General features: G+C 41.2%; 1 protein-coding gene across 1 annotated transcript in view; it reads right to left on the bottom strand.

Moving 5' to 3' along the window:
• SVEP1 (sushi, von Willebrand factor type A, EGF and pentraxin domain containing 1) overlaps positions 1-27,619 on the bottom strand; it is a 294,647-nt gene that overhangs the window by 145,721 nt on the left and 121,307 nt on the right. The window contains exons 6-14 of the mRNA XM_018557222.1: positions 25,957-26,136; positions 23,279-23,476; positions 22,651-22,769; positions 17,311-17,440; positions 15,882-15,989; positions 13,942-14,073; positions 12,514-12,708; positions 6,920-7,041; positions 1,915-2,023 (exon numbers count right to left, since the gene is read on the bottom strand). Coding sequence (XP_018412724.1) covers positions 1,915-2,023; positions 6,920-7,041; positions 12,514-12,708; positions 13,942-14,073; positions 15,882-15,989; positions 17,311-17,440; positions 22,651-22,769; positions 23,279-23,476; positions 25,957-26,136 — 1,293 coding nt within the window. The remainder of the gene's footprint in view (positions 1-1,914; positions 2,024-6,919; positions 7,042-12,513; positions 12,709-13,941; positions 14,074-15,881; positions 15,990-17,310; positions 17,441-22,650; positions 22,770-23,278; positions 23,477-25,956; positions 26,137-27,619) is intronic.

Here is a 27,619-nt window from a genome sequence, read left to right as displayed (position 1 = left end):
CATAATAGATCCGGCATCTGCCAGAAATCAATGTCTGCAAAATACATCTGCCAGAGAGAAAGATCCGCTAGAGATAGGTAGGGAGCAAGAGCATATCAGAATGTTCGATCCCAAGATAATGAATCACATCCTGCAGTGCCTGGCAAATAATCTTAGAATCCATCAGTCATTAGTATACAATCGCCATCCAAAAAGGCAATTAGGGACATTGGTACTTTGTATTGGTTAGGCTCTGGTATAATGTAAAGTATGTCATGTATAATGTAAAGTATGTATAATGTAAGTATATACAGAACACAGGTCATGTATGTGCACTTCACAACAAAGATGAAGCAGCCATTTTTCTGTTGCCATCAATGACAGCTCAATGACTGTGAAACCCACAAATACTCTTGGCAAAGAAGCCATTTGATAAGTACCAGACGTGCCAGACTGAAAATTTTGTGAGTAAGTAACTGTGAGTAAGTTCTCTAACCTAAGACAAATAGTGAATTTTTATTTCCTTTAGGAAAAGCATGTAATATCTCTTTGTTAAACTTTGTTAAACTATCAATGATCCATAAAGAATGCAGGTTAAGGCACATATTGTAATGGATCTGACCCATTTTATATCTTGCCTATGAAAATAAGCAGCCTATTTAATAAAAAAAATGCTACTTCTTCAGTGCTGATTCTAAAAGTAGCTAGAACTTCTCTTTTCCCCCATACCCACTTTTGTAAAAAAAAAATAGGCCTGGGTGAGATAGAATTGAATGGCTGCACAGGTAAATTAATCTTTTCAGAGCCTCTGCTTCACAGAGATCCCACAACCTTCTGCAGCTCAGACCTGGATGTACGGGAGAAGCACACTGCGGTAGCATGATACTGGTAGATGATAGTTACTTACTGGTATCAAACAGCAAGGTGGTGGAAGGTAGAAGTTTTCTAGTGGGGTTTCGTCTACTTTAATGTTAACCTGTAACGTTGTTCATTTAGGGCAGCATAACAGGTTCTCTTGATAGGCCATTCTCTCACCCACCAATATCCACTTTCCCCAATAACTTGTTTGCCTGTAGACCTGTGTTTAAGCTTACACAAGGCTATTAACCCCACACAAATATGACAGAATTAAGCCTGGCAATTAAAAGTTCAAATGACAATCACGGCATACTGTAAGTTAGAAGTCAACCGGAGGTCAAATGCACCTGTGAATGTATTCAGAATGATCTCAGAAGCGTCTTAAATTGATATCAAGCTGATGCCATCAACACAAGCCAAAAGCCTGTTGACACAGTCCCTTAAAGGAGAACTATGAGGCGAGTGAAAATCACTCAGCCTCATAGTTCTAGCCGACCTGTGACAATGAAACTGTCACAGGTCGGCTCAATAGATCGCAAAGTGAGCGAACACATAGCGTCACTCGCTCACTTCTCGAAGCCTTTCCCTGCAGAGAGCCATGAATGTCACTCACGGATCCCCGCAGGGATTCCCCCCCCCCTCCCCTGTCCGATCCTCCAGCACTGACTGGCGGAAGGGACGGGGGAGGGGGCGGGTACAGCTGGCTCTGCCTCTAGATAGGCAGAGCCAGCTGTCACTCACGCAGCTGGGTGGATCCAGACAGTAATGTCGGGATCCACTCCGGCTGCGGCGCCTCAGTATACCGCGAGCATTAGCTCGCGGTATACTGAGCTTTGGGTGACGGGAGGACGCTAGTTTGTGTCCTCCCGTTACCCTTAGGAGAACTATTTGGAAAAGCCCTGACCCCATCGTTCTCCTTTAAGTCTTACAGTTGCTACAGGTGTTCCGCAACTCTTACATTCAACCATGGGACGAAAAAATATCCCAACCCATACGCTGTAGTTTGAAAATGCCTGCTCTAAAGTGTACCATCAAGGAAAAAATTAATTGATATACATAAATACTGTTAAAAGTTACCTATAGCAAATCCATTCTCATAGTCATAGTTGTATTCAAGGCACTGCCTTTGATACTGATCCTCAAGTCGACAATCAATATCATCAACATCACCGCAAAAGGAAGGGACCTGTAAATAAGGACATGATTTGTATACACCTTTAAAGTCAAATGCACTTTCAAAGTCAAAGTTTAAAGACAAATGCACAATGTTTAAATAGGAGATGTAATGTATCTTGTGTGTTGAGTGCTGTAGAATAAAAGGGAGAGCCATACAAACAGATGTATCGAAACAAAAGGTAAATAGGAGTTTGATTATGGTATAAATATGTAAATTGCAATGCTTTACCCAGTTTTTGTGTATGGTAAATATTTTAGGCTTAATATGTTGATAATTTAGTTATAGGAAGAAGGTAGTGTGTAGGAAGAAAATAGCACCACAAAATATCTATATAGATATTCACCTTAGACTGCCAAGACAGAACACAATGACATACTACAATGATATCTGCCACAGTATGTATGACTGCATACAACAAAATTCAGCAGTACCTGTTACTATTGCCACAGGCTGATAGCTTCCATGCCACGCCGCATTGAGGCAGTAATTGCTGCAAAAGGGGCCCAAACCAAGTACTGAGTACATATGCATGCTTATACTTTTCAGAGGTCCGATATTGTTCTATGTACAATCCTTGTTTTATTGATTGCATGTAATATTCTAATTTTCTGAGATTGTGGATTTGGGGTTTTCATGAGCTGTAAGCCATAATCATCACAATTATGACAAACCACGGCTTGAACTATCTTGCTTTGCATGTAATGAGTCTATCTCATATATTAGTTTCACCTTTTAAGTTGCATTAGTGAAATAATTAACTTTTGCACGATATTCTAATTATTCAAGTTTCACCTGTAGGGGCAAGTAGTAAAGGGTCATAACATGTTAAGGTGCTTCTGCAAAGTGTTGTCCCTACCCTTATCTATAGAAATTCCAAATATTAGGCAGTACATCGGTAGCAGAAGATTGATAGGTGGCTGCATGATACCTTGTTAAAGGTATAGCAACACATGAGATAGCCTAACTTCGGGCTTTAGTATTTACTACACACAGTTGTAAAAAAATATCAGTATGTAGTAACATAATGAGGCCATAATTTTCTATGGTCTCTCACGTAATCCAGAGCTTGTCTTGGACACCAAATTTCTGGTCCTCAGATTAGCCTGCATTTGTGTATATATTGACAGATAAGTTCAGCTTGGGTATAGACCAGGGTTGGGGAACCTCCAGCCCTCCAGCTGTGGTGAAACTACAAATCCCATGAGGCATTGCAAGATTCTCACAGCCACATACATCACTCCCAGAGAAAGCTGCATCATGGGATTTGTAGTTTCACCACAGCTGGAGGTTCCCCTTTCCTGGTATAGACAATCAGTACTACAGCAGCACATAAGGTGAGCTGAAATGGATTTTAAAAAAAATCTCACAGTCTGTTTTTGAATCCAAGGGCAAGCAGATATGGGCATGTTTGAGTAATCAAGAGATCATGTTATTTATATATATCTCAGAAAATCTTCCTCACATTAACAGTTTGAAAGCACTATATGTATTGGGTGCAGTACCTTAACAGGTAAGAACAAATTTGAAAACAGTTTTCTGAAGGTTTCCTTATCTTTGCTGACCTTACCCATTCTGCCCTTTCTCGGCTGCATACCTACTTTTTGTACATTGTCCAGCAGTGTTCTGCCAGGATGCTGTTCATAGGTAAACATCCCGGTGGGACACAACAGGACAGGATACCAGAACTAGGAAAGTATGCAGCTGAAGAGGGGGAGGTGGGTAAGATCAGCTCTGTGGGTGGGGTGGCAAAAAGGCTATAAAGACTCTATATAAAAACAATATATATTTTTCTTTTGGACTTTGGTAACAATGAGGTACAGGTGAGAATAAAAAACATAAGCATTTCAAATATCAAAATGCTTTGCTATATTTTTTATTCTAGTTTTAAATTAGTATAAAGACATTGTGGTTTTCCACATCTAAGAAGAGTAATCAGGCAACAAGCAGAAGCAGCTCCTTATTAGTGGATCTCACCTATCTTTTCCTACTATACATTTCTTGATGTGTTGATTTGTTTCTTGGCAAATGTCTAAAAATAAATTGTGGCTGAAATGCGGTCACTATGTTATTATCTGCATTCAACTTATTGCAGCTGTGGTAATCACTGGGTTCTAATTTTCTTAATTTGAGGCTAGCCTACAAGCACAACCAAAAACCTCAGAGACCTGGAGCAACATTTAAACTTAGGTCAATTCATATCTCATTAAAAAAACCTTGTGTTAGAGAATGTTTGTTGAATGTCAGAAAATTTCTGCTTTATAAATATGCCTCTTAGTGTTAGATGGACTAGTAGACTTAGATGGACTTTGAATAAGTGACTAACAAATGAAAGCCTAAATCAAGCTATCACTTTTAAGCAAATACAGTTTTTTATTCCTTTTGGAATAAATGTTTTATCTATATGAATAAAAGTTGACCATTTTTAAGCGACCTTTTCATTGGTAGATGGTTTATGCCAACCCTCTATCTACCACTTTTGCTAGAGAGCTTGGTCTGGTAAAGAAAGCTGAATAATAACAGACTTCCTGGTCAGCCAATTAATAAAACTACGGGGTCTATTCACGAAGCAGCCGAAGGATCTAGCCGTAGCTTCGGCTGATCCTTCGGCTAGCTTCGGCCCCAGGACCTCTTCCGTTCAGTAGAACCGAAGGGCCGCTGTACAGGCTATTCCCTATAGCCCGTACAGCTCCCGAAGTTGGCCGAGCGACTCAGTCGAGCCGAAGGCATATGCCTCGGCTCGACTGAGCCGCGCTGAAAGCCGAAGCTGGCCGAATGGCCGGCCAACAGACTGCTTCTGACAGCTGGTCGGAGACAGCTGTCCTCTCACAGCTGGCTCTGGCCACTTGCAGAGAGATCACAGAGAGATCAGCATCCCTGGTTACCAGCTATTTATACAGCACCGTTAATTTACATATAGCTTTACATAGTGCACATTCACATCAGTCCCTGCCCTCAAGGAGCTTACAATCTAAGGTCCCTATTGTACACGCATACAGGGGTCAATTAACCTTTCAGTGTGTCTTTTGACTGGGGGAAGTACCCAGCGGAAACCCACGCAACCACAGGAAGAACATGCAAACTCCTTGCAGATAGTGTGCTGATTCAAACCAGGGACCCCCCCAGTGTTGCAATGTAGAAGGGCTAACCACTAAGCTGCTCTGCACTTTAAGGCAAATATGACAAAGGAAAAGAGCAGCTGAAGGAAAGAGAAATCATGCTTTATTAAAGAGGAACTTTACCCATATCTTTGAAATGACAACAAACACACCTTTACAAATGTTTAGTAATCACAATCTACAAACAAATACTTCTAGATAATTGCAGGCTTTGTATTCTTTGCATACCTTACTTCTTTTTTCTTTCCCAGTCTTCTGGCAGTGGCCATGTTTACTAATGGCAGATTACTTGATCCCCCTTTACTTCCTGGAACTCTGGCACATGTGACTAGAACATGTGACCATGCACATCATCTCAGGGGAAGAAAATGCCTTTCCTTGAGATCTTGTGAGATTACAGATGAGATTTCCCAGCAATGCTCTGCTGGTGTAACCTTCCCAGGATGCAATGCATTGGCACATTACATAATTTGTCGCTGCCTTTCGGCCTACTCTCATAGGGGCCGAGCGGCATTTGGCTCGACTATTCTGCTCAGTACCACTCAGTGAAAAAAGTAGCAAAAAAAGTTTAAAAAGTTCAATAAATGATAAATCTTAAAACATAAAGATTTTTTTAAAAGTAAAAAAAAAGATAATTGAATAAAAAAGTTTAAAAAAAGCAAAAACAAAAATAAAGATCACTGAAAAAAATAAAATAAATAAAGGAAAGAAACAATTGGGCAGAGCTAGCAGTGACAGCTAGCTTCTCCCAATTAATTCCTATTGGCCAGGACCTGCTAGAGTCTTCTAGCAGGTCCCGGCCAATGAATAACAACTTGGTGATGTGTCATTGCAACTGGGCAGAGAGCACGGCTGGCTCCGCCAAGTTGTCATTGTGTAATGACAGTTCAGCGTCCCCAGGTAACCCAGGTATGGGCTATAGTGAATAGTCTGTACAGCAGCCCTTCGGTTCTACTGAACCGAAGGTCCTGGCAGCCGAAGCTAGCCGAAGGATCAGCCGGAGCTACGGCTGTTCCTTTGTCTATCTTTGTAAATAACCATCTAAGTGTAGGTTTAATGAGAGCTGCTTTCACGGTTCTTACCCTGAGCAATCATGGTTGAGGGCCTGGATATTGCAGGTTCAGTAGCAGCAATTCATGCAATTACATGCAAGGCTAGCCATGCACTAGCTATAATGTATGTTTTGCTATAATGCAAATGAACTGAGCTTTAGTAATGACAACTACCTAGTGCTGAATAAAACAAAGCCACAATAGCTAGTGGACCCAAAAAGAAAAGATGCAACATTTTGTATGATCAGTTCAGCAAAACAGAGAATTGTAAAGAATTGTATGAGCTGAGGTTTAAATTTACTACCATGACATTCATTGATAAAATGGCCAGAATTCAGCTACATATCAAAAAACTGCCAGTGTAACACGGAATTACTACTGGCCACAGATGAATAGATTTAGTATGTGATAGATGAATAGATTTAGTATGTGGTCTGCCAATCCTTGGTAAATAAATATTTATCCCTATATAGCTCCATATCTTCTGCTTACAGCTAGGGCAATGCTGCTCTTGGAGAATCTTTAGTGAAAGGAGTGCTTGCTGTCTTCATAACAAAGGGCAATCAAAATGTTGAAAACAGGTATTTTCCAGCTACGCATCTGTTAATGACAGTACTAGTGTTGTCGGTAATTAAAGAGACCGTGTCACCAGAAGATTCATTTCACAAAATTCTTCCTATAAGACTATATGTACATTAAACATGCACATTATTGTAACTAAAGTATCATCAACATACCATTTTGCCTAGTGACGTCTGGAAGGCATCTGCAAAGTTCTTTAGTAGGCTGGAGTCATCACATCGTGTGGCCTTATACAGCATTTCAAAGGATTTAAATCCATGATTAGCAAACCGCTTTACTAAAAATTATAACAATAACAACATGAGGCAATGGAAATAATGGCATCATTTAGCATAAAACAACAGTTGCTAAAATATAGTGTAAAGAGTACAGAATCAGGTTTATTCATATATTGAGGTGAGTAGAAAATCACTTCTCTTCAAGTGGTGCTTATTTGGAGGCAAATATAAAGAAGTTTGCAACCTGACCTCTTGGCACATAGTATGTGGCAGCGCAGTACCTGCATATGAATTTCATTTTTTATTTATTACAACCAACCAGATGTCATCATTTGTCCAGCACAGGGTAGAAAATAAAGGGTATACACTATCAATATATACCTAAGAAAGTTCTTCTCATACAGCCAAATATCAACATTGTCTTTTACACATTGACAAATATTAAAGTATTGTGAGCAATGTCTACTTCTTATCCATTACCTGCACCCCTGTCAGGAGTCCTGGATCAGACTGCATACACTACTCAAATGCCTGGCACACGTTTACTTTTCTACACTATAATGCCCAAAATGCTCCTCTCTAGTTCTATCATAAAGATGGCTAGTTGTTACTGAGCTCAATTGCTAATAATTCAGTTGCTAATAATTTAGAAGAGCCTTCAAGACAACCCCGGTTATCTGTTCCTGAGAGACAATTGACTGCCCACAGAGTGATATCTTACAAAAGTAATGTAACTGGATGGCATTTCTGTCCATTTCTCTATATGAAGGAAACATCAACTAATGAAGGGATTAGCCTACATCATCAAGTTAAAGAGTAAGTGCATGTTTATGATTTAAAAAAAACTGTCAGAGTGCAACTGGAACCTGGTTAAAATCACCATTTCTATACACTATTTATGAAGTGTTTGTGTAAAAAGTGCTAAGGGTAGAGAAAGACAAGAGATGTGTTCTGGAGTTCTATGAAAGGAGGAATTTCTAGCATTCCTTATAGTTTTCATACTCAATGCTCATCACTGACAGCTAACCATGACCTACCCTAGACAGCTTTGACCTCTAAGGGGATGTTGGGGGCTACAGAGAACCTTGTATCTGCAGATGAATGTATTAGGAACAAAAGGACATTTGAACTGACAGGATCGTGATGTTCCAAGTACATTTTTAATATGATAGCAAGGAAAAAAGTGAGGAAAAAGTGAGAAGCTTGATTTGCCTGTAAATATGAAAGGAGTAAGGTATTTAAAATAACTTTTAGGGGGTCATTCACTGAGCTGCCGAAGGCAGCTGAATGAATAAACAAACCAAAGTGAAGTGAGCCGAAGCCTCTTCGGCTATTCACTGCAGCCATGTACGGCTGTTTTGAGCCGAACATCAGCTGTGTTCAGCCCACTTCACCTGCCTTCGACCCATCGGAACATGCTGAGGCAGTTTGGCTGAACCAAAGAAAAGAACCCGTTCGCTTTAGCCATTGCAACATCTGTTCACCCCTAATCTCCTAGAGGCCAAACTGCAGAGAGTAAATAGCTCGGCTCAGCATTCCGTTCGGTCATTCGGTTCGCTACCTCAGAGGTAGAGAAAATAATTAAAAAAGTAATGGAAAAAAAAGCAGCATGGGATCTCCCTCCCAATTCAAACCCCTTTAGGTCCCCAATAAAATTCCATTCCAGACCCATAATCCAAGCACTGGGCTGGTAGGGCAGGAAGGGGGGGGGTATGAGCGAGCGTCCACCCCCCCCCCTCCATATCAGCCCACATGTCCTCGACATTGGGAGGGTGCTTTTCCGGGGGGAGGACCTTGTCCCCATTAGCACAAGGGCCTCTTCCCCACAACCCTGGCCCAGTGGTTGTGGGGTTCTGCAGGCACGGGGAGTCACCTGCATCTGGGTGCCCACTCAGATGCCACCCCCTGGTGAATGAGTAAGGGGTAGTTGTTTTTATCCCCACTCATTCACCAAAGTGAACGAAAAAAGTAAATAACTACACCACACCAAGAAAAGGTCCTTTAATTGAAGAAAAATTTACATCACGGGACTCGATCCGCCCATTTGATTACATGCCAAATGAGGACACGAAGCTGTCATGTAATAAAAACAAATTGTTGGGAATTTTTGGGTTTTTTTTTAACAAAAAGGAATTGTCCAAAGCTGACTTTTCTTTTTGTTCAATTAAAGGACTTTTTCTGGTGTGGTGTGCTTATTTACTTTTTCTGTGCTCTTTCCCAGATAGCAAGAAATTGTGCTGCAAGTTTGAAAATGACTGCAGCCAAGCTTCACAATTTTGTTGCACGATTACAGCAAGTCTGCATTGCAAGTCTCCAGACCAGCGAGCTTGCAGAGCTCTTGCTAAGACTTGCAGAACTCTTGCTGTAGACTTGCCAAGCAAATTTGCTACAAATTCAAAAAGTGTCAACTAGAACTTGTGCTGCAAGTATTCTGCAAGTCTACAACTTGCCAGGAAAATGTGCAGCAAGTTAACAAAATTACAATTTATCCTTGCTATCTGGGTTATTGAATGAGTAGGGATAACAACTACCCCTTTCTCATTCACAAGGGCGGTGGGGGGCATCTGGTTGCCCCTTTATGGCATGTGGCCTGGCATTGTGCAGGGAAGGGGGGGCACTCGCTCATCCCTGTCCAAACTCTTTCCTGCCCAGCCATGCCAGTGCTTGGATTAAGGGTATGGTATGGAATTTTTATTGGGGACCCATATTTTTTTTTTTATGATTTTTGGGCATTGGGGTCTCCCTTAAAACTCCTACTAAACCTTAAGGGTCTGGTATGAATTTGTATGGGAACCCCACGCAATTTGTTTTTTACATCAGGGGACCCTCCTAAAATTCCTACCAGACATAAAGGGTCTGGTATGATTTGGGAGGGGAACCCTGCACTGTCTTTTTTTTTTTTATCTATCTTTTAACAAGTTGAAGGGATTTGGTCCACTTCAGTGGCCTGTTCTTCCTGCTCTGGCTGTGTGTTCAGCTTTGCAGAGCCGAAGTATGTGCGTTCGGCTTGGCTGTTTCCTTCGGCTGCCTTCAGCTGCTTTACACGCTATTGACAATAGCATGCACAGCAGCCATTGGGTTCGCCTGAACCAAAGGGTTTCTGCAGCCGAAGTGAGCGGCAGGATTACCCTTCGGCTCTTTAGTGAATAACCCGCTTATTCTTCAATGTAGTTTATTAACCTTTCTTTTCAACTAATAAAGATTATATATTATACATCATTAGGCCCCGTTCACCCCAAGGAAGTCAATGGGGGAAAAACGAGCTTGAAACTGCCAAAAAGCGATGCAGAATTACATCTGGAGGAGAATAACATAATTAAGACCTTTTTCGAACGATGGCTTCCGTTCATATAATTTGTCTTTCCACTGCCAACCCAGAATAGCATCTTATCCCCCTTCCAATTTACTACACACTGTATAATGCAACGCCTAAGCACTTCACGCCAAATAGCTGGGAACTAGATGGCTCTCTTTCACCTTTCTACATAGCCTCCAATATAGCTCCTGCTGGAACTGCCGTTCCTCCAGGACCCTATATAGGGAGAGATCGGGTTCAAATTCCATTTAAACAGATGGGATCATGAAGGAGTGGTGGACTGCCTTTTTCACTTAAATGGACCGCCCCACAGTAACCTGAAGTAGCACGCTATAACTTAGACACATACTTCCCCAGACAGATGCTAGGACGCCTTACCCACATATGCGTTAGACATCCGCAAAATCTAGACATGTATGGAATTTGGTTGGTTTTGTTTTTCTTTGTTGTTTTTGTTGACCTTTTGGTTTATATTATACAATGCAGACTTATCAATGCCTTCACAAGCACTTAAAGTATGTGCACATATACACTGAGTGGCCAGATTATTATGACCACCCCATCAGTACTTCGTTGGGCCACCTTTTGCCTTCCATACTTTTTGGCATTGACTCCACGAGATGTTGAAAGGTGATGCGTGGAATCTGACACCATGCCTGATGAATAGCACTGTCCAGTTCTGTAAGATTTGATGGTTGTGGAACCAGCTGCCTGATGGCTCTTTCAACTTCGTCCCACAAATGCTCAATTGGATTGAGATCTGGAGATTGTGGGGGCCACCTGAGAAAGGTAAAGTCTCCCTCATGTTCTTGAAACCACTCCTGCACAATACGAGCACCGTGGCATGGCGCATTGTCTTGTTGGAAGAAGCCATCTCCATTGGGATATGTCATCAACATGATAGGATGAACTTGATCAGCAACAATACTTTGGTATGTTGTGCTATTCAGATGTTGTTCCACACGAATTAAAGGGCCAAAATCATGCCAGGAAAACATGCCCCAAACCATAACACTGCCCCCACCAGTTTGAAAGGTTGTACTCATGCATGTGGTGTGCATGCTTTCATGCTGTTTCCACCAAATTCTCACTCTGGCATCTGCATGATGCAACTGGAAACGTGATTCATCGGACCACATTACTTTTTCCCAATGCTCGACTGTCCAATGCTTGTGTTCCTGTGCGAATTGGAGACATTTTATCTTGTTAACTGCAGACAGCAAAGGTGTTCTAACATGCATTCGGCTTCCATATCCAAAGCGATGCAGTGTACGGCGAACAGTGCGTTCAGAGATCATTTGAGAGGATCCCTGATTAAGATCTGCAGTAATTTGATGCACTGTTGCCCTTCTGTTGTCTTGTACCAGTCTTGCCACTCTCCGTTCTGCCCTAACATTGACTAGTCGCTGACGGCCACAATTCGCACGTTCAGACCCAGATTTTCGGCTGACAGTCCAGTCTTTAAACACTTTAACAACAGCTGCTCTTGAACATTTAACGAATTCTGCTGTTTTGCTGATACTCGCTCCATGGCTCAGAGCGCCAACAATCATCCCACGTTCAAAGGCTGTTAAATCGTGTTGTTTACCCACATCTTCAGAAAAAAATCACTTCTACTGTCGTGGTAAACAACCTGCTTCCCTATTTATAATGGTCTGGCCCTCTAGCAACTTCAGCGTGAAATTATAGCTAATTTGCCTACAAACGTCAGGTGGTCATAATAATCTGGCCACTCAGAATAACAGAATATGACAGAATAACATGCAATGGAAAATCTCATGACTGGATACTGCCATGCTCTGCATCATTATTATGAATGCTCCGCATGGCAATATAACAACAAGATATGGAAAATTGTTTATTTATATATATATGTATGTGCATGTAAGTAATAACATACTACCTGAAGCAAGATGTACCAATACACTTGATGTAACACTGTATGCAAAGTATGATACCAGACATTGTGAACTGCGCATTTATGTAATACTGTACCTTATTTAAAAAAAAAAAAAAAAGAAACTGCCAAAAAAAGCTCATGAACTTTTTTCTGCGTTTGGCGTTTTGCTGCTCAGGTGTGAACAGGGGCCATTGAAAATCATGGGATTTCTTGGGTTGGGCATTTTAAAGTGCTTTTACTACTGCTCAGAAACGCCCAGAAAGTATGAACCAGGCCTTACAGTTATGTCAAGTTTAATATTTGTTTAACACTTACCAGAACAGTCTGGCCAGTCTGTTGAATGAGGTGGCATCCACAGACCATCTTTAAAAGTGCAATAGAAATTCTGGATCGAACCTTCTGCAACTGCATATCCCTCCTTACACTGTATTGTGCAATTAACACCTTCTGTATCTTTGGAGCAGACATATTGCCCATTCTGAGGAGCAGTGGAAATCTCACAAGGTGAACCTGCAGGTTGACGCACAAACATAACAAATTAATTGAAAGGAAACAATAATATTAATGGACAATAACAATCAGAGCATGGATTTGGGTAGAAATGCAAACACAGCATGTTTTCATTTAACATTTATTTAAGGTGCGCTTGGGGTCTTCTGAGTTGCTTCTGACCTCCTTTACATTTCCATTAGGTTGCTTGGAGAGCAAAGCAGTTCTGAAGAAAACAAGTGCCTGTATAAATAAGAACTTGGCTCTACATTGGGGGAAGTTATCAAAACTGGAGTAGACAAAATCTGGAGCAGTTGCCTATGGCAACCAATCAGCACATAGCTTTCATTATCAAATCTTAACTGAACAAACTGAAGATAGAAATGTATTGGTTACTATGGACAATTGCTCCAGATTCTGTCTGCTCCAGTTTTGATACCCCCTTCCACATGTTTATTAAGGGAACAGCCCAAAATGCCATCATTTAAATGATTGCTGGATGCTAGAGATGTAAAGAGTATTTCAATTTTTGCAACCAAATTGGAATAACATCTACTTGTAATATATTTGTTACATGGTCTCATTCACATAGTATCAGTTAAAAAATATTAGGTTGATGCTTGCACAATACGTGCTCTGTTCTGAAAGAAAAGCTGTTCTCTGGTCACGTTAATGTTAACATAATTACCTGTCTGTACCATGCTGGCAAATCTCATTATCATTTGTAAACTAGAACACTGTCTATCCTAACAAAGTGTTGAAGTTCTGGAAGCATTGTATGCTAAGCTCAGTCTGTCCCTAGTCTTTCTATAGGGACAACCAGAGCATCCCATCACTTCAAAATCAACAGAGAAGCTTGCAAAGGCCTGCAACACAGAAACATCTAAAAGGTAAGACATATATTTGTATTATTATTTTTCATTATGCTTAGTGAATAGGAACACATGACAAACATAGAGGGGTTTTCAAAAATGCAATAGTGGAAATACATTTTAAACTATCTTCTGTAGGACGAAAACACTGTGGTCAGATAACCATTAAAGTATGTTAAGACCCACTACTTATTGGCATGCACAATGCATTCATCATTCTGTGAATTCCATAGCATTGCCTATTCCCACAAAAAAAAGATAACATATGCTTTGAAAGTATTGTAAGAACATATGCTTAATGCAATTTGAAATTTTGAAATCTTGAATATAAGGTATACAAGACAAAGTCCCAGTTTAGGGCAAATTTAAGGTTATACTCTACCTTTAATGACAATATGAATTTGACAAGTTCTGCTGTTGCCAGATGGATCAGTTGCAACATACTCAACAGTGGTTTCACCGTGAGGGAAAATATCTCCAGGTGAGTGGGTTTTTGTAATGGTTAAAGGAGAACCTAAAACACATAAAATGAATGCATTAAAAAAATGTATCATATTAGGATAGTTTTTTTTTTTTTTTGGGGGGGGGTTCTTTTTTTTATAACTGTTGTTAGTGTTCCAGGTGGGGAGATCAAAAGTACATATCCACTCTACTAAAGTATTTTTATTCTTGCTTTTGAGAAATTGACCCTCGCTGGCTGTCTCTATACAAGGAGGACAGGGGAGGGGAAATCGCACCAACAGAAAAAAAAAACAATAAAAAACTAATATACTCAGGGACACTGATCTCCAAACAGCAAACTCTCCCTGGCTCCCTGGGAGTCTCTTGCTCCCGGCCGCCCGGGAGAGAAACACTGCTGTGTCTTTTTTTCTTTATTCTGACACATTATTGACACTTTATTCTGACACTTTATTCTGACACATCTGACACATTATTTTTTCTTTATTCTGACACATTATTGCAAATTGAAATAGCCAATAGTAATGTCCCAATGCTTTTCAATGGGAAAATTATTTTTATTTAATTTTTTTCTATTTAGACATCGCTCGTGTCAGACTAAAGAAAAAATAGCATGTTCGGCCGACCCGAAGCCACGCAAAGCAAGCCGATGGATGGCTGATTTCAGCCGATGCACGGCTGAAATCAGCCGTACCAGCCTGAAGTGAATAGCCGAACAGTATTCAGCTCACTTCACTTCAGATTGGTCATTCACTCGGCTGCCCTCGGCAGCTTAGTGAATAGACCCCTAAGTGTGACACTGCAGCTGTCACATGTGAGAAGATAGTGAAGTGAGTGATCACAAACAACAGAGCTCCTGGTCTTCTCCTGCAGAGAGCGGTGACTGTCTGTCACTGCTCCCCGCAGGGATTCCCCACACCCCTCTCTTTGTTTCTCTAGCACTCATTGGAAGGACAGACAGTGGAGGGGGCAGGCACAGAGGAAGAGACAGCTGTCGATCAAGCAGCGGGGTGGATCCCGACAATATTGTCATAATCTTTCCTGGCTTCTGCACTGCCAGCAAATAGCAGGTAGTAGCCACTAGATGCTGACTTAGGGTCACAGGAGTACATGCGTAAATCTTCTCCTCTGACCCCAAAGGAGGACTGAAGCCAAAAAAAGGTTTGCCTTTAGTTTTCTTTTAAACTATTATACAATTTTGATTTCTCACGTTTCAGGTATTTTAATTAGGGATCAGCTCAAGTTCGGACTCAACCTGGTCCGAACGTAAGCTCCTCCGAACCTGAAAGCTACATGGGGCCACCTACCCATCTAGCTCCGGGCTGGGGTATTGCCTGCCCCACAGCTGCATATTGTGTTCATAGGCCTTTATAAGCTGCCTGGAGGTTAGCATTAAGGGCCTATTCACACTTGTCTGTTTTCCTGCAGTAAAACACATGAACGGTACTGCATGAACATGCATATGGAAATCTCATACTTTCCTACGTAGCTGGTTCACATCTATATGCTGCAATTTAGTGTATTTTTAAAGGTAAAAACTACACCTACGTGTGCATTACCATGTGCACTGCAGTGCATGCGCGGAGATGTTAATTGGCCCTGAATGTCACTATTTTAAATTGTGCGCTGGATTTAAACGAACAAATAATGTATAGAAAAAGGCAAGCTTCATGAGCTATTAATCTGTTTTGTAATTGTATTGATTTTCATTTCTAATACTGGCCAAGGTCTCATGAAATAAATAGGAGGGATGTGTGTGGCCCAGAAATCATTATTCTACATGTTTGTTCTATCAGAATAAGCTCTGTGATGTTAACATTTGCAGAAATAAGGAACAACAATACAGTTTTTAATAAAACTCACCTGAGTTGTCAGAGAACTGTGGCTCCTCCCATGTCACACTTTGCTCGGTGTCAGTAGCTTGAATTGCAGGAGGTGACCTGCACCTGTCAATAACAGGGGGGTCTACATCTAAAAAGGCACACAATTCAAATCTGTTATTCATCAAACCAACCATGTACAATAGTAAATTAATGGTATAACTGTATTATGTGCCATACTGTTCAGTTCAACTGTACATAATCACTGACCATCTGTTATTCCTGTGTCTACAAAGAGCTATTTCAATTATAAAATGGCACAGTTGTTAAAGAAAAATAGGCTCTCAAAATCTGATAGGATGGTTTGTAGTGAGGCAACTTGTCTTCCCTAAGTTAAAATTTGAGAGACACATTGGGATAGATTTACTAAAACAGTAGAGCATTTTTTGCATATTATGTACAGTTAGCTCAGTAAATAAGGTGATTTGTACCAAATCATGTGCAAACAAAAATCCTGTTTTATATTTTATTTGCCTTCAACATGATTGGGTATGAACTTAGCTTCAGCATATGAACTAAGCTAAGGGCCCATTCACCTAGCTATATCTGCCAAAAACATTTTTGATCTGGCCATGATAAGGTAGCTGTTATTACTAATTGCAAAGGATTGAATTCTCTCCTAAAAAGAATCAATTAAGGTGTTATCTGTTGCCAGATTGAAGTCTACCCAACTATGACAAAACTATGACTGGAGGTTTAGAGTTCTGTAGAGTGAAAGGTGAAGTAATGGGACATTTGTTCTAGTACCACTTTGAAGTGGTAGAATCCAGAAATCCCACATGTGGGTTTGCATACATATACCAAGGTGCACCAATGTACATGCCCCTTTCTACATGCATTTCTGGAGAGTGCTGCTTGAGCTATCATAAAACCTTTGTTAGTGCAGCACAAACACACTATCAGTCCTACTAATTGGCACTCAAAACATTAACTTTTGGTAATGATGATGTAAAACACATTGTAGTATACTGAAAATTAGAAACCTTTGATTGCCCTTATTCTAATGAGTGTCCAATCCAAATGCTGTCTAAAACATCAGGCACTGAACACCTTTCTAAGCATTTTAGGAGTAACATAAAAGAAAAATTAGAACCAAGTTTGAAGGTGTGATGAGGATTACTATCCTTCAGTGTCCCTACAGAAAAGAACACATTTGTACAAAAAGGAAGGTGTTCTCTGTGCTTAGGCAATGTAATTTACTATATTGAAGAGCCTTGAATGTTGGGCAAAACATTGGTGAATAAAGCCTTGGATTATTTATGCTTTTTCAAATACCTGTGGGTGCCCTGACGCTCATGTTTATTTGTTGAACATCCCTTACAGTGTACACCCAGGACTGTGCTGCAGGAATCAGTTATTGCTTTGTGTGAATACTCTGGAGAGAACAGGCTCACATATTGTTAGAAACTTACCTTCTACCTTGATGTTAAATGTGCAGCTGTCTTGATTGCCAGAACTATCAGTTGCTGTATATGTCACCGAGACATCACCAATTGGAAGCATATGAGGTGGTAGAAATGCTGGGCTAACCTCAGTTGTCACCTACAGAAAAAAAAACTGATATATGAAACACTATGTAATATGACATATGGAACATATGATATGGAAGTAACTGTGATAAAACTGGATTTTTTTTTAACCCAGTAATGTGCACATGCTTGCATAGGTGCATCACAGAATTTTGATTTATCAGCCCTGTCCAATGCCAAACATACATATTGTATTTCTACAGGCAGCTGGTTGAATATCCATGCCTGTCAATATTTTAGGTACAGAAAGACTCCTGAGTACATTTATGCAGTACTAAGCAGCATCAAACTGATTGCCTTGTCAAAAAAAGACAACTTTTCTACTCAATTACCAAATCCAAAAAACAATAGCTACTATAATAGGGAACTGGACATTTCTTATAAATTTGCCCTTGTGTTAGGAAATATGATTATTTCCGAATGTTCAAACCTTTGGAAAATCTTTAATGTTTGTCACTTGAAGTCCCTTAAGACTGTCAGGCCAGGTTAACAATATCACATTGTTGAAACATATGCTTGAGCTACACAAGCTACTGTATGTGCTTTGGTTCCTTGCAGAGCCATTCATTTTAAATAGCACCCTAACACAAAGTACCTGTGCTGCGGCACACTTAAACACACACCAATGTACTACCATAGTAATGCCTTAATGCAATGCACATTAACACAAAGTGTAATGTGTGTTCTCGCACTGGACACATATATACGTGGCCTAATATGCGTACTTACATACACCAGGACTATGCATATAAAACATAGGTAATCATATGAACATTTTCAACCTTCTCATCGCTTTTATTAATGCAACCCGTTTCTCTAGTCATTCTGTGCATGCCTGTGCAAAATGTATTCAAACTTAATTCAAGATAGTTTATTTTCTTTTAGTTCTGGATAGAATGGTGAAGAGTTAAAATATCTGTCAGGTTTTCATTTCATCTTGTGACCCCATTGGGGATGGGGGGGCAGAATATTTGTCAACAGTTCAGGAAGACGCAAACAACAATTACATTTCTGTATTCTAGTGCAAGAGCTTTACTATCACAATCTTTCCTGCCAGGAGTCAAAATATCAATAAGACAATTTAAAAAAGGCTCACAAACCACATCCAAACAGTGTAGCACCCTCTCCTTCCTATGAATGGGCTTCGGACATAGAGAAGGCAAGACAATGTCCTCATTCGGATGAAATGCTGAAACCACCCTAGGCAGGAACGATGGCCAAGGACGCAGAACAACCTTATCTCCATGAAGGACCAATAATGGAAACTTGCAAGACAAAGCCCCCAACTCCGAAACCCTGCAAACAGATGTTATTGTTACCAAAATGGCCACTTTGATGCTAAAGGTTGAAAAAGAACAGTCAGAGCCGAAACCTGGCCCTTCACCATGCTTAAGGACAAACTGTGATCTACACCACGTAAAAAGGCAAGAATTCTGCTCACAGCAAACAAAGGCAGAGGCAGACCACCCGCCTCACACCAGGCAAAGTATGCCTTCCATGTGCGATGGTATATCTTCCGAGACACGGCGAGCTCTGAGCCTCGTGGAAATAACAGCATCTGACAGCCCATGGCCCTTCAAAACCTGGCTCTCAACAGCCACGCCGTTAAAGCCAGCAACTGTAAAGAAGGATGGAACACAGGACCCTGGGACAGAAGATCTGGACAAAGCGGCAGCCGTCAGGGAACGTCCACGACCAACCAAACCACGTTCACATTCCATGCTCTCCTCGGCCAATCTGGGGCCACTAAAGATCTCTGGTGGCAACGACCATTCCCCGGATCCACCGACTGGCGATTGAGGTAGTCAGCCTGCCAATTGTCCACTCCCGGGATGTGCACCGTGGAGAGAGCCGGAACCTGTGACTCCCCCCGTGGGAGAATTCCTCCCAACTCCCACGCCACGGCCATGCTTCTTGTGCCACCTTAATGGTTCATATAAGCCATGGCCATGGCATTGTACGACTGAACTCGGACCAACAGGCCCGAAGACGGCCCATGCAATGCTGGAGAGATAGCCAAATTGCTCAAGGCTCCAGCACGTTGATCGAAAGACGAGACTCCTCCAACGACCAACGCCCCTGCATCATCCAGGACCCCTCCCCAGCCAAGAATGCTGGCGTCCATGGTGACCACCGTCCAGTGCACTGGAAGAAAGGATTTTCCTGACACCAGAGCCAGAAACCGAAGCCACCAAACGAGGAAAACCCTCGTCACCCGAACAGCCCTGTCCAGCGACAAGGGAGACTTGTCCCACTGCGACAAGATGTCCCCCTGTAGAATCCTGGTGTGGTGTTGCATGTAAGGCACCACCTCGAAGGAGGCTACACTGAAGACCAGCACCTGCATGCAGAAGCGGATAGTCGACCACTGACGAGACCATAACAGCCTCACATGAGAGCAAAGTTTCAGGAGTTTTTCCAGAGGGAGAAAAACTGTACCAGAACAGTGTGCAGAGTCAGACCCAGATACTCCAGATGCATGGACTGCACCAGACAGGACTCCCTGAAATTCAGAATCCATCCGAACTCTTCAAAAGACCGCACGGTGACCGCAAGATCCGCCACCAGGGGGGTCCTTAGCCCTGACGATAGGCAAAAAACTGGAGACTTGTCAGCAGGTAGGGGATTTGGCTACCAGCAGGGGCCGCCCATAGGCTGTCTTTTTTGTTTTTGTTTTGTGCCTAGCATCCTTCTCTTGCAGGTGGCGATATTACTCTACGGTACATGATCCTAGATCTGTTTCCTTCAATGAACGGAAGATAAATAACATTTTGTTTGAAGTTGATATATACATAATGTGATGATGATGATGATGATGATGATGATTATTATTATCAACCAAAATATATATAGAGCCAATAACCTCTTGTACTGAATCTAAAACATAGGGCTCATCTAAACCTGATATTTTTTTTTTATTAATCCTTTTACACCTTCCAATAAGTCACAAAAAGAATGCACTACAGAAGTGAAATGTCAGTCTAGACACATTATAGCAAAAAAGAAAAACAATAAGAAAGCAAAAACTGAAATCTATAGAATTATAGCACCATAGTACTTCCAGAAAGCTACACAGTTAGTGAGTTTGAAAATGTTTAAGTGAGGAAATTACTAAGGATAAAAATTTTCATTATGTCTGCACATTATTGAAGAGTTCTATTTTGTTATTCATTCCTGCTGTCATATATTCAAATTGTCTGCTATAATCTATTATAATAAGTCATTTGGTAGGAAAATGGGGTGAAAGGCTTTTCTAATGTATAGATATCAGACAATGAGCTGCTCTGAGCACATGATTAATACATTTTGAAAGTTAAAGTTAATAAAAAGTGAAAAGGATCTAATGTGCTTGGTGGGTTAAATTATTACAGATCATGTTAGTTATTTCTCTCCATAAAAGAAACATTTTGGCTAAGCCCTTGAAAATAGCATCAATATATCCTGACAGTCCATGACAATGCCAACATAGATTGCAAGCAGTAGTAAAAATCTGACATAATATAATGGGTGTGTAATACCATAAACACATAGAATGAGGTTTTAAAGACATTTGTATTCTGCTCTTACAATGCTATCCTACCCCAATCCTACCCCAATCCATTACTTTAGTTCCTTGCAATGCCTATTCAAATACAGACTTTCGAAAAGTGAAAATACATTTGCATATGGATATGAATACCACACCACATCTCCCCTTTCCTAAGATTATAGGCCATATGATTGGCTGATGATGCACCATTGTGGAATGTGAGAGGGGGTATAGGAGGTATAAAACATGCCCCATACTTGGAAGTATTTGTTTTTTTCCTGGGCTTAAAGGATGGAAGAAGAAGTTAGCATACCTGCTACCAAGTTGCATTGTTTTTTTAGTTTCTTTCATCTGAGTTCATAAAAAGATTGCATTTTTGGGACAGGTAGTGACGGGACATCCAACCCTGAACTCATCCAGCCTATGCTGCCTTTGATACAGCCTGCCCTTGGGTTCATATCTTGGATGAAGGGGTTGGGGGGACCCTGCCCTTATCTGCCCTATCCTGTACTAATGTTCTCTATTTTGGCCTATTCTATCTCATTCTATTTTCTTTTTTTCTGCTCCCACATACCATCCCCTGCTCTACCCTACTCAACTGTTTTCCTGTTGCCCTTTTCTCTCACTTTCAACCTTTTCCTTCTTTCTTCTACCACCTGGTTTACTTCCTTTCTTACCTCCTTCTCCTCTTGATGTGACCTCGAGAGACTCTCAGCCCTTCCCATTTTCATTTTGCCCCCTTCCTCTTTCTCAAGTTGCAAACCTTTATTCTGTAGTACAGGTTATGAGGAACTATTCACCTTCTGAACTTTCACCTTAAAACTGCCACCCCACTTACCTAAATCACGAGATTCTCCCCCCTGCTGCCTACTATTTTCACTTGATTTTGGGGCAACTATGTGTGGCTCAGCCTGCACAGCCTCATCAGTTATTCACAGGGACTTGTAAATGGAGAGACTACCTCGGTACGGACCTGAGGCTGGAGAATGAGTCTGCAGGTGCTTTGCACCAAAGATGCAATGATAGTGGTTGCAATGCTCTGCAGGAGTCAATGCAAATATGTTAAAAAATGCACTTAATTTTATTAATGTGGGTGCATGTATTACATTTTTGCAAAAGGTGGACTATGCCTTTAAGGTGAAACTAAACTCAAGAGGTAAATGTTAAAAATGCATTCAAGTACCTTAACTATTAACAAAAATGTATCTTATTTGTGTATCACTCGGCTGTAGACTACTATATCAATTCAAATGGTTAAACTAAACTTGAGATTGTAGTCCATCACAGGAGTGAGCTTAGAGTGATGGCTACTTTACAACACACACAGGGACCATGGAGAACAAAAGAAGCCACCCTCCAGAAGAAGGGACAGTGTCAGTACCAATTCAGAGATGATTTGAGGATCTACAGCTGAGTGATACACAAATAAGATACATTTTTGTTCATAGTTACTTGAATGTATTTATAAAATTTTACTCCTGAGTTTAGTGTAATTGTATTCTTCAACACTAAGCTAGAGCCTACATCAAATGTATATTGCTGTTTGTGTCCCTATTGTCTCATCCTATCCTTCTCCACTAACCCACTTCCCCATAACTAAAAAAAAAAAAAATATCTAAGAAGAAAAAACTACTTGGCCAAGCAATAACATTAAAGACAGACAGTAAATAGGGTTTGCAGTCACGTGCAGTCACCTCTTCTCCAGAATTATCTTTTGCTTGTGGAATTTCCCAGTTGACTTGGGCTACATTCTGATGTTGAATATTTTCAGTAACAATATCATTTGGACATGTGATTTCAGGAGGTTCAGAATCTGTAAAATAGTGGGAAAGTGGGTGACGAAAACAGAAAAGAAAGCGATAGTATATTAAAGTAGAACAAGATGGTTAAAGCGGAAATACAACTTCCAAAACCTTACTGCCATGAAAGGTGCCATCTTGGCCTCTCTTGGGATTGCAGTTGCCATGGTGCTGCACACATGATCAGCTATGACACCAGCAAATTAAGGACTTGAAAGCTTGGTTGAGAGCTGAAATGAGCACACTGTCAAACTTGACAGTTGGGATGCCTTTCACTTCACTTCTGATCGGTCATTCACTCGGCTGCCCTCGGCAGCTTTGTGAATAGACCCCTTAGTCTCTTATGGGTATGATGATGCTGACTAAGACATCTGTGCTTATTCCAGTTGTAAACTGTGCCATGCTGTGTTATAATCAAGTGTGCACATACATACTTGAATCTATTCAGTATGATAATGAGCTAAATTAATGCATAATACATCTATATCAATCCTCTACATTAGTTTGAATGATTGACTCTCACCTTTGCACATGCCAGCTTGCACATCTTCACTCCATTTACCATTGGAAAGACATGTAATCTCTTCCCTGACTCCAGATAACACAAAGCCTTTTTGACATCTCAGATAGCAGACTGATGCATATGATGCGGGCTCTTTGCCACAAGTTGTTGGCAATATCAGTATATTTTTAGGTTTTCTGAAAATAGGGCAGTGAATCTCTATACAACAAAAAGTAGTTTAATTAGCTGATACCACAATAAAACTGTATTCCATTTTCAATATGACATAATTCCTTAACTGTTAAGATGATTCCAAAAAAGCCTTACTAACCTAAGCACAAGTAATTCTATTAATGTGTACAACAATATAACTTGTGACTAAATAATGTAATGAAGAATTGTGTTAGTTCAAAGTGTATCTATACTCAAGAACAAACATTTTATATTTTGCAGTTTACCAGTCCTTGGGTGTAATAGCTGCATTAGGTTTCACTTTTCATGCCCCTTTTCCTTTTCTCTCCTAGTGATCCTGCAAGTAACCATATTTCTGTCCTAGAGTGACACTGCTCACTTACTGTACTGTATCTTTAGAGGTTACTGTTTTTATACAATTGTTCTAATGAATGGTCCTTCCCATAGTTTGGGCACTCTGTGCCTCTGTTTTCTTTAAAGAAGACTATGGGGTCTATTCACGAAGCAGCCGAAGGATCTAGCTGTAGCTCCGGCTGATCCTTCGGCTAGCTTCGGCCACAGGACCCCTTCAGTTCAGTAGAAAAAAGGGCTGCTGTACGGGCTATTCCCTATAGCTGAGCAGCATTCGGCTCGGCTGTTCTGCGCGGTCCTTCTGTGGGACCGAGCAGAATAGAAAAATAGTTTAAAAAGTAAAAAAAAAAGATTAGAAAACTATGGTGCAGAGCTAGCAGTGACAGCTAGCTCCGCCCAACTGTTTTCTATTGGCCGGGCGGTTCTGCTGCCGTCAAAAAAAATAATAAAAAAAAAACCGAACACACCATCGGAATGCATAGCTAGATTCCTATTGGCTATTTCACTTTGCAATAGCCAATAGCAAACCAGCTATTGCACCGCTCTCTTCTGCTGTCAATCACCAGAAGGGGACCTGATGAAGAACTGCAGGTCCCCCTCTGCTGATTGACAGCAGCAGTGGGCGGGTGCAATAGCTAGTTGCTATTGGCTATTGCAAATTGAAATAGCCAATAGGAATCTAGCTATGCATTCCTATGGTGATTTCTTTTTTTTTTCTTCTGACGGCAGCCAACGGCTCCGATGTCAGAAGAAAAAACATAAATAAATAAAACCGAGCAGGGAAAGGTTTACTCTGCTCGATCGAGCAGAGTGAACCTTTCTGGGAGATAGTGTTTCTCTCCCGGGCGGCCGGGAGCCTATTAGACTACCAGAGCGTCCAGGGGAGTAACGACATCTGTCATAACACACTGAGAACATGGAGACGCCACTCTCAGTGTGTAATGACAGCGTCCTTGGTTAGCTGGTAACCAGGGACACTTATCTCTCTGAAAGTGGCCAGAGCCAGCCGTGAGATGACGGCTGGCTCCGCCCAGCTGTCAGGAGCAGGCTGTCGGCCGGCACATGCCTCGGCTCGACTGAGACGCTCGGCCGACTTTGGGAGCTGTACGGGCTATAGTGAATAGCCCGTACAGCAGCCCTTCGGTTCTACTGAACCGAAGGGGTCCTGGGGCCGAAGGATCAGCCGAAGCTACGGCTAGATCCTTCGCACGCTTAGTGAATAAACCCCACAGTCTTAAGAGAAATTAAGTTACTTTAAAGATCAAAATTCCCCAGTGGTCAATACTGACCCCAAAGTGTTGATAGGACAATCCAAGAGGTAAATACATGCCTGGCGGTCAATAGGTGATCGACAAACGATGAAAGTTCAATTGGAGTCAAATATGATTTTGATGTCTCTGAGGTGCGCAGTGATAAAAGTGAGGCAGCTATCAGGCAAATGTTACTTAGTGCTGGCTGATCAACCCCCAGAAAGAATGACATTGAGTTGTCTCTATGTTTGTGTGTCATTACTGTCCTCGTTTACCAGTGTAAATTTCCCTCTACCATTTACAGGTACGATATGTATACATGTTCACTTATTGTACTGAGCGTACTACCCCAATTCTGTTGGAGAGCCAGTGAGTACATCCACCTAAAATTGTTGGAGAACCAGTGAGTACATCCATAATTACAGAAGTGGTGTAAAAAAACTGACTGTTGTGTATTTGCTCAGTATTCAGGTAACAACCATAATGGCAGCTGCTGATGTGAAGAAAAAGAACTGACAGTATTCACAAGTATGTTATTATACTTATTATTATTTGTAGTACCAATTTATTAAATTCTTTTCATAAAATAAATGTTTTGGGGTAGATGAACACTTTGAAACTTCATGAAGGTGTTGATGAGCTAAAACGTTTTTAGACACCTGCTATAGACAATGGGGTTGTAGAGTAGATGAGTAGAGACCATTCACAGAGCACAGTGAACATTCATTGAGCTTCTTCACTGAGGTGAGCCTGTGTTCATTCTGAAAACCAAACTAAAAGTCAAATAAAAAATGGGTTTTTGCTTGCACATGATTTTCCATGCTTAGTGAGCATTCACTTTGCTAAGCGAACATTCTCTGCTCCTTTAGTAAATAGGTTCAAAGTGTTGACATTATGACAGTATACCTGTGCAGAGTGGTTCCTTTGCATCCCACTGTGCATTTCCTTGACAAACCAGTTTAGTACTTCCCTCCAGCTTATATCCGTCCTTACAAGTTACAGAGCACACAGATCCATAGGATGTATCACTGGATGTACAGTTTATTCTGCCATTTTCAATATGCCGCAGTTTTGGACATGTACGCACTGTAAAAGAACAAAACAAAGGTTTGTGTTTAATATCAAATGTTTAATGTATGAGTACTTCCTATGATTGCTTTAAAAAAACCTCTGAAAGGTATTTAATTTATATGCTCTGCATCTCCCTAATTATATAGTGTGGACAATACTTTACTTTTAACATGGATCTACAGGCATTTTCGCTTAACGCCGCAATGCCTTCTGGTTTACACTTCACTTGTATTTCTGAATTATATTCCTTTCACTAAAGCTGTTGCTGGCGGTACTATACTAGAGGTGTAACTTTACCAGTTATCAGTTAACCTTGATACAAATGTCTATATGGTTATGAAATCAGTGGCAGTGGAGGACCTTTTAGTCAAATACATGAGCTCATTATTCAGCAATTATATATAAAATCTTGGCAAGCATTCATACTAGATATCTACCAGTGAAGTCTGTGGTTTAAAAAAAATCAATATGCTTAGGGCTGAATGCCAATCAAGAGGAATACAATCTAATTAGCAAAGAATGTTGTAACCTTTTACCAAAATGCTCTCCCTTTCTTCTTTTCAGTGCATTTTTACCCTCTTTCTGTTCCCTGATGTCACCTGCTTCTTCTGACTTCTGGATTGTGTGACCGTACACTGCTGTTTTCTTCATAAGGATCTCCTCCTATCAGTAGTTTGCTGAATAAAAACAGTAATGTGCTTACATCACCACTCTTTCTTCTGGTATGATCTCCCAGTATGGGGTCCTGACCCACCAACAGCCATATTTAATCCCTTTCTATGTGGAAGTTATGAATGAACAGCCTTGAGCACCACCCTGCCTACTGCATGTGGATTACAAGTAGGGATGCACCGATACCGATACAAGCATCGGTATCGGCGGCGATACCGAGTATTTGCATGAGTACTCGTACTCGTGCAAATACTCCAAAACAAAAAACGAGTACCTGTGCCGCGTCCGCCATCTTCAGGGACCCGGATCCGCCGCACACAGGACCTCCATCGCGTCTTCAATCAAGCAAGATGGCCGCGACCTCCTCTGTCATCTGCTACATTCTGACCTCTTCTCCTGCTGATTGGCTGATTGGATTATTGACAGGCTTCCTCACCAGTCAGGAGTGACTGGTGAGGAAGACTGTCATCATCCAATCTGCCAATCAGCGGGAGAAGAGGTCAGAAAGAATGGAGCAGATGTCACAGCCTAGTCATCTGCTCCATTCTTACCTCTTCTCCCGCTGATTGGCCGATTGGATGATTGACAGGCTTCCTCACCAGTCAGGAGTTCCAAAGAGCAGCCTGTGATCAGGGACCTGTTTCTGGCTGTGCTGCTGCAGTGTACAGTAAGGAGATCTGCTGCATGGGGGGAGGGGGGTCTCTGTGTGCTACATGTGGGGAGGTGGTCTCTGTGCTGCATGTCGGGGGTGTCTCTGTGTGCTGCATGTCGGGGGTGTCTCTGTGTGCTGCATGTGGGGAGGTGGTCTCTGTGCTGCATGTCGGGG

The sequence above is a fragment of the Nanorana parkeri genome, unplaced genomic scaffold (genome assembly GCF_000935625.1).
Source record: "Nanorana parkeri isolate BGI_ZX_2015 unplaced genomic scaffold, ASM93562v1 scaffold274, whole genome shotgun sequence".
In the NCBI taxonomy this organism is placed as follows: domain Eukaryota; kingdom Metazoa; phylum Chordata; class Amphibia; order Anura; family Dicroglossidae; genus Nanorana; species Nanorana parkeri.
This window is presented reverse-complemented; position numbering and strand designations above follow the sequence as displayed.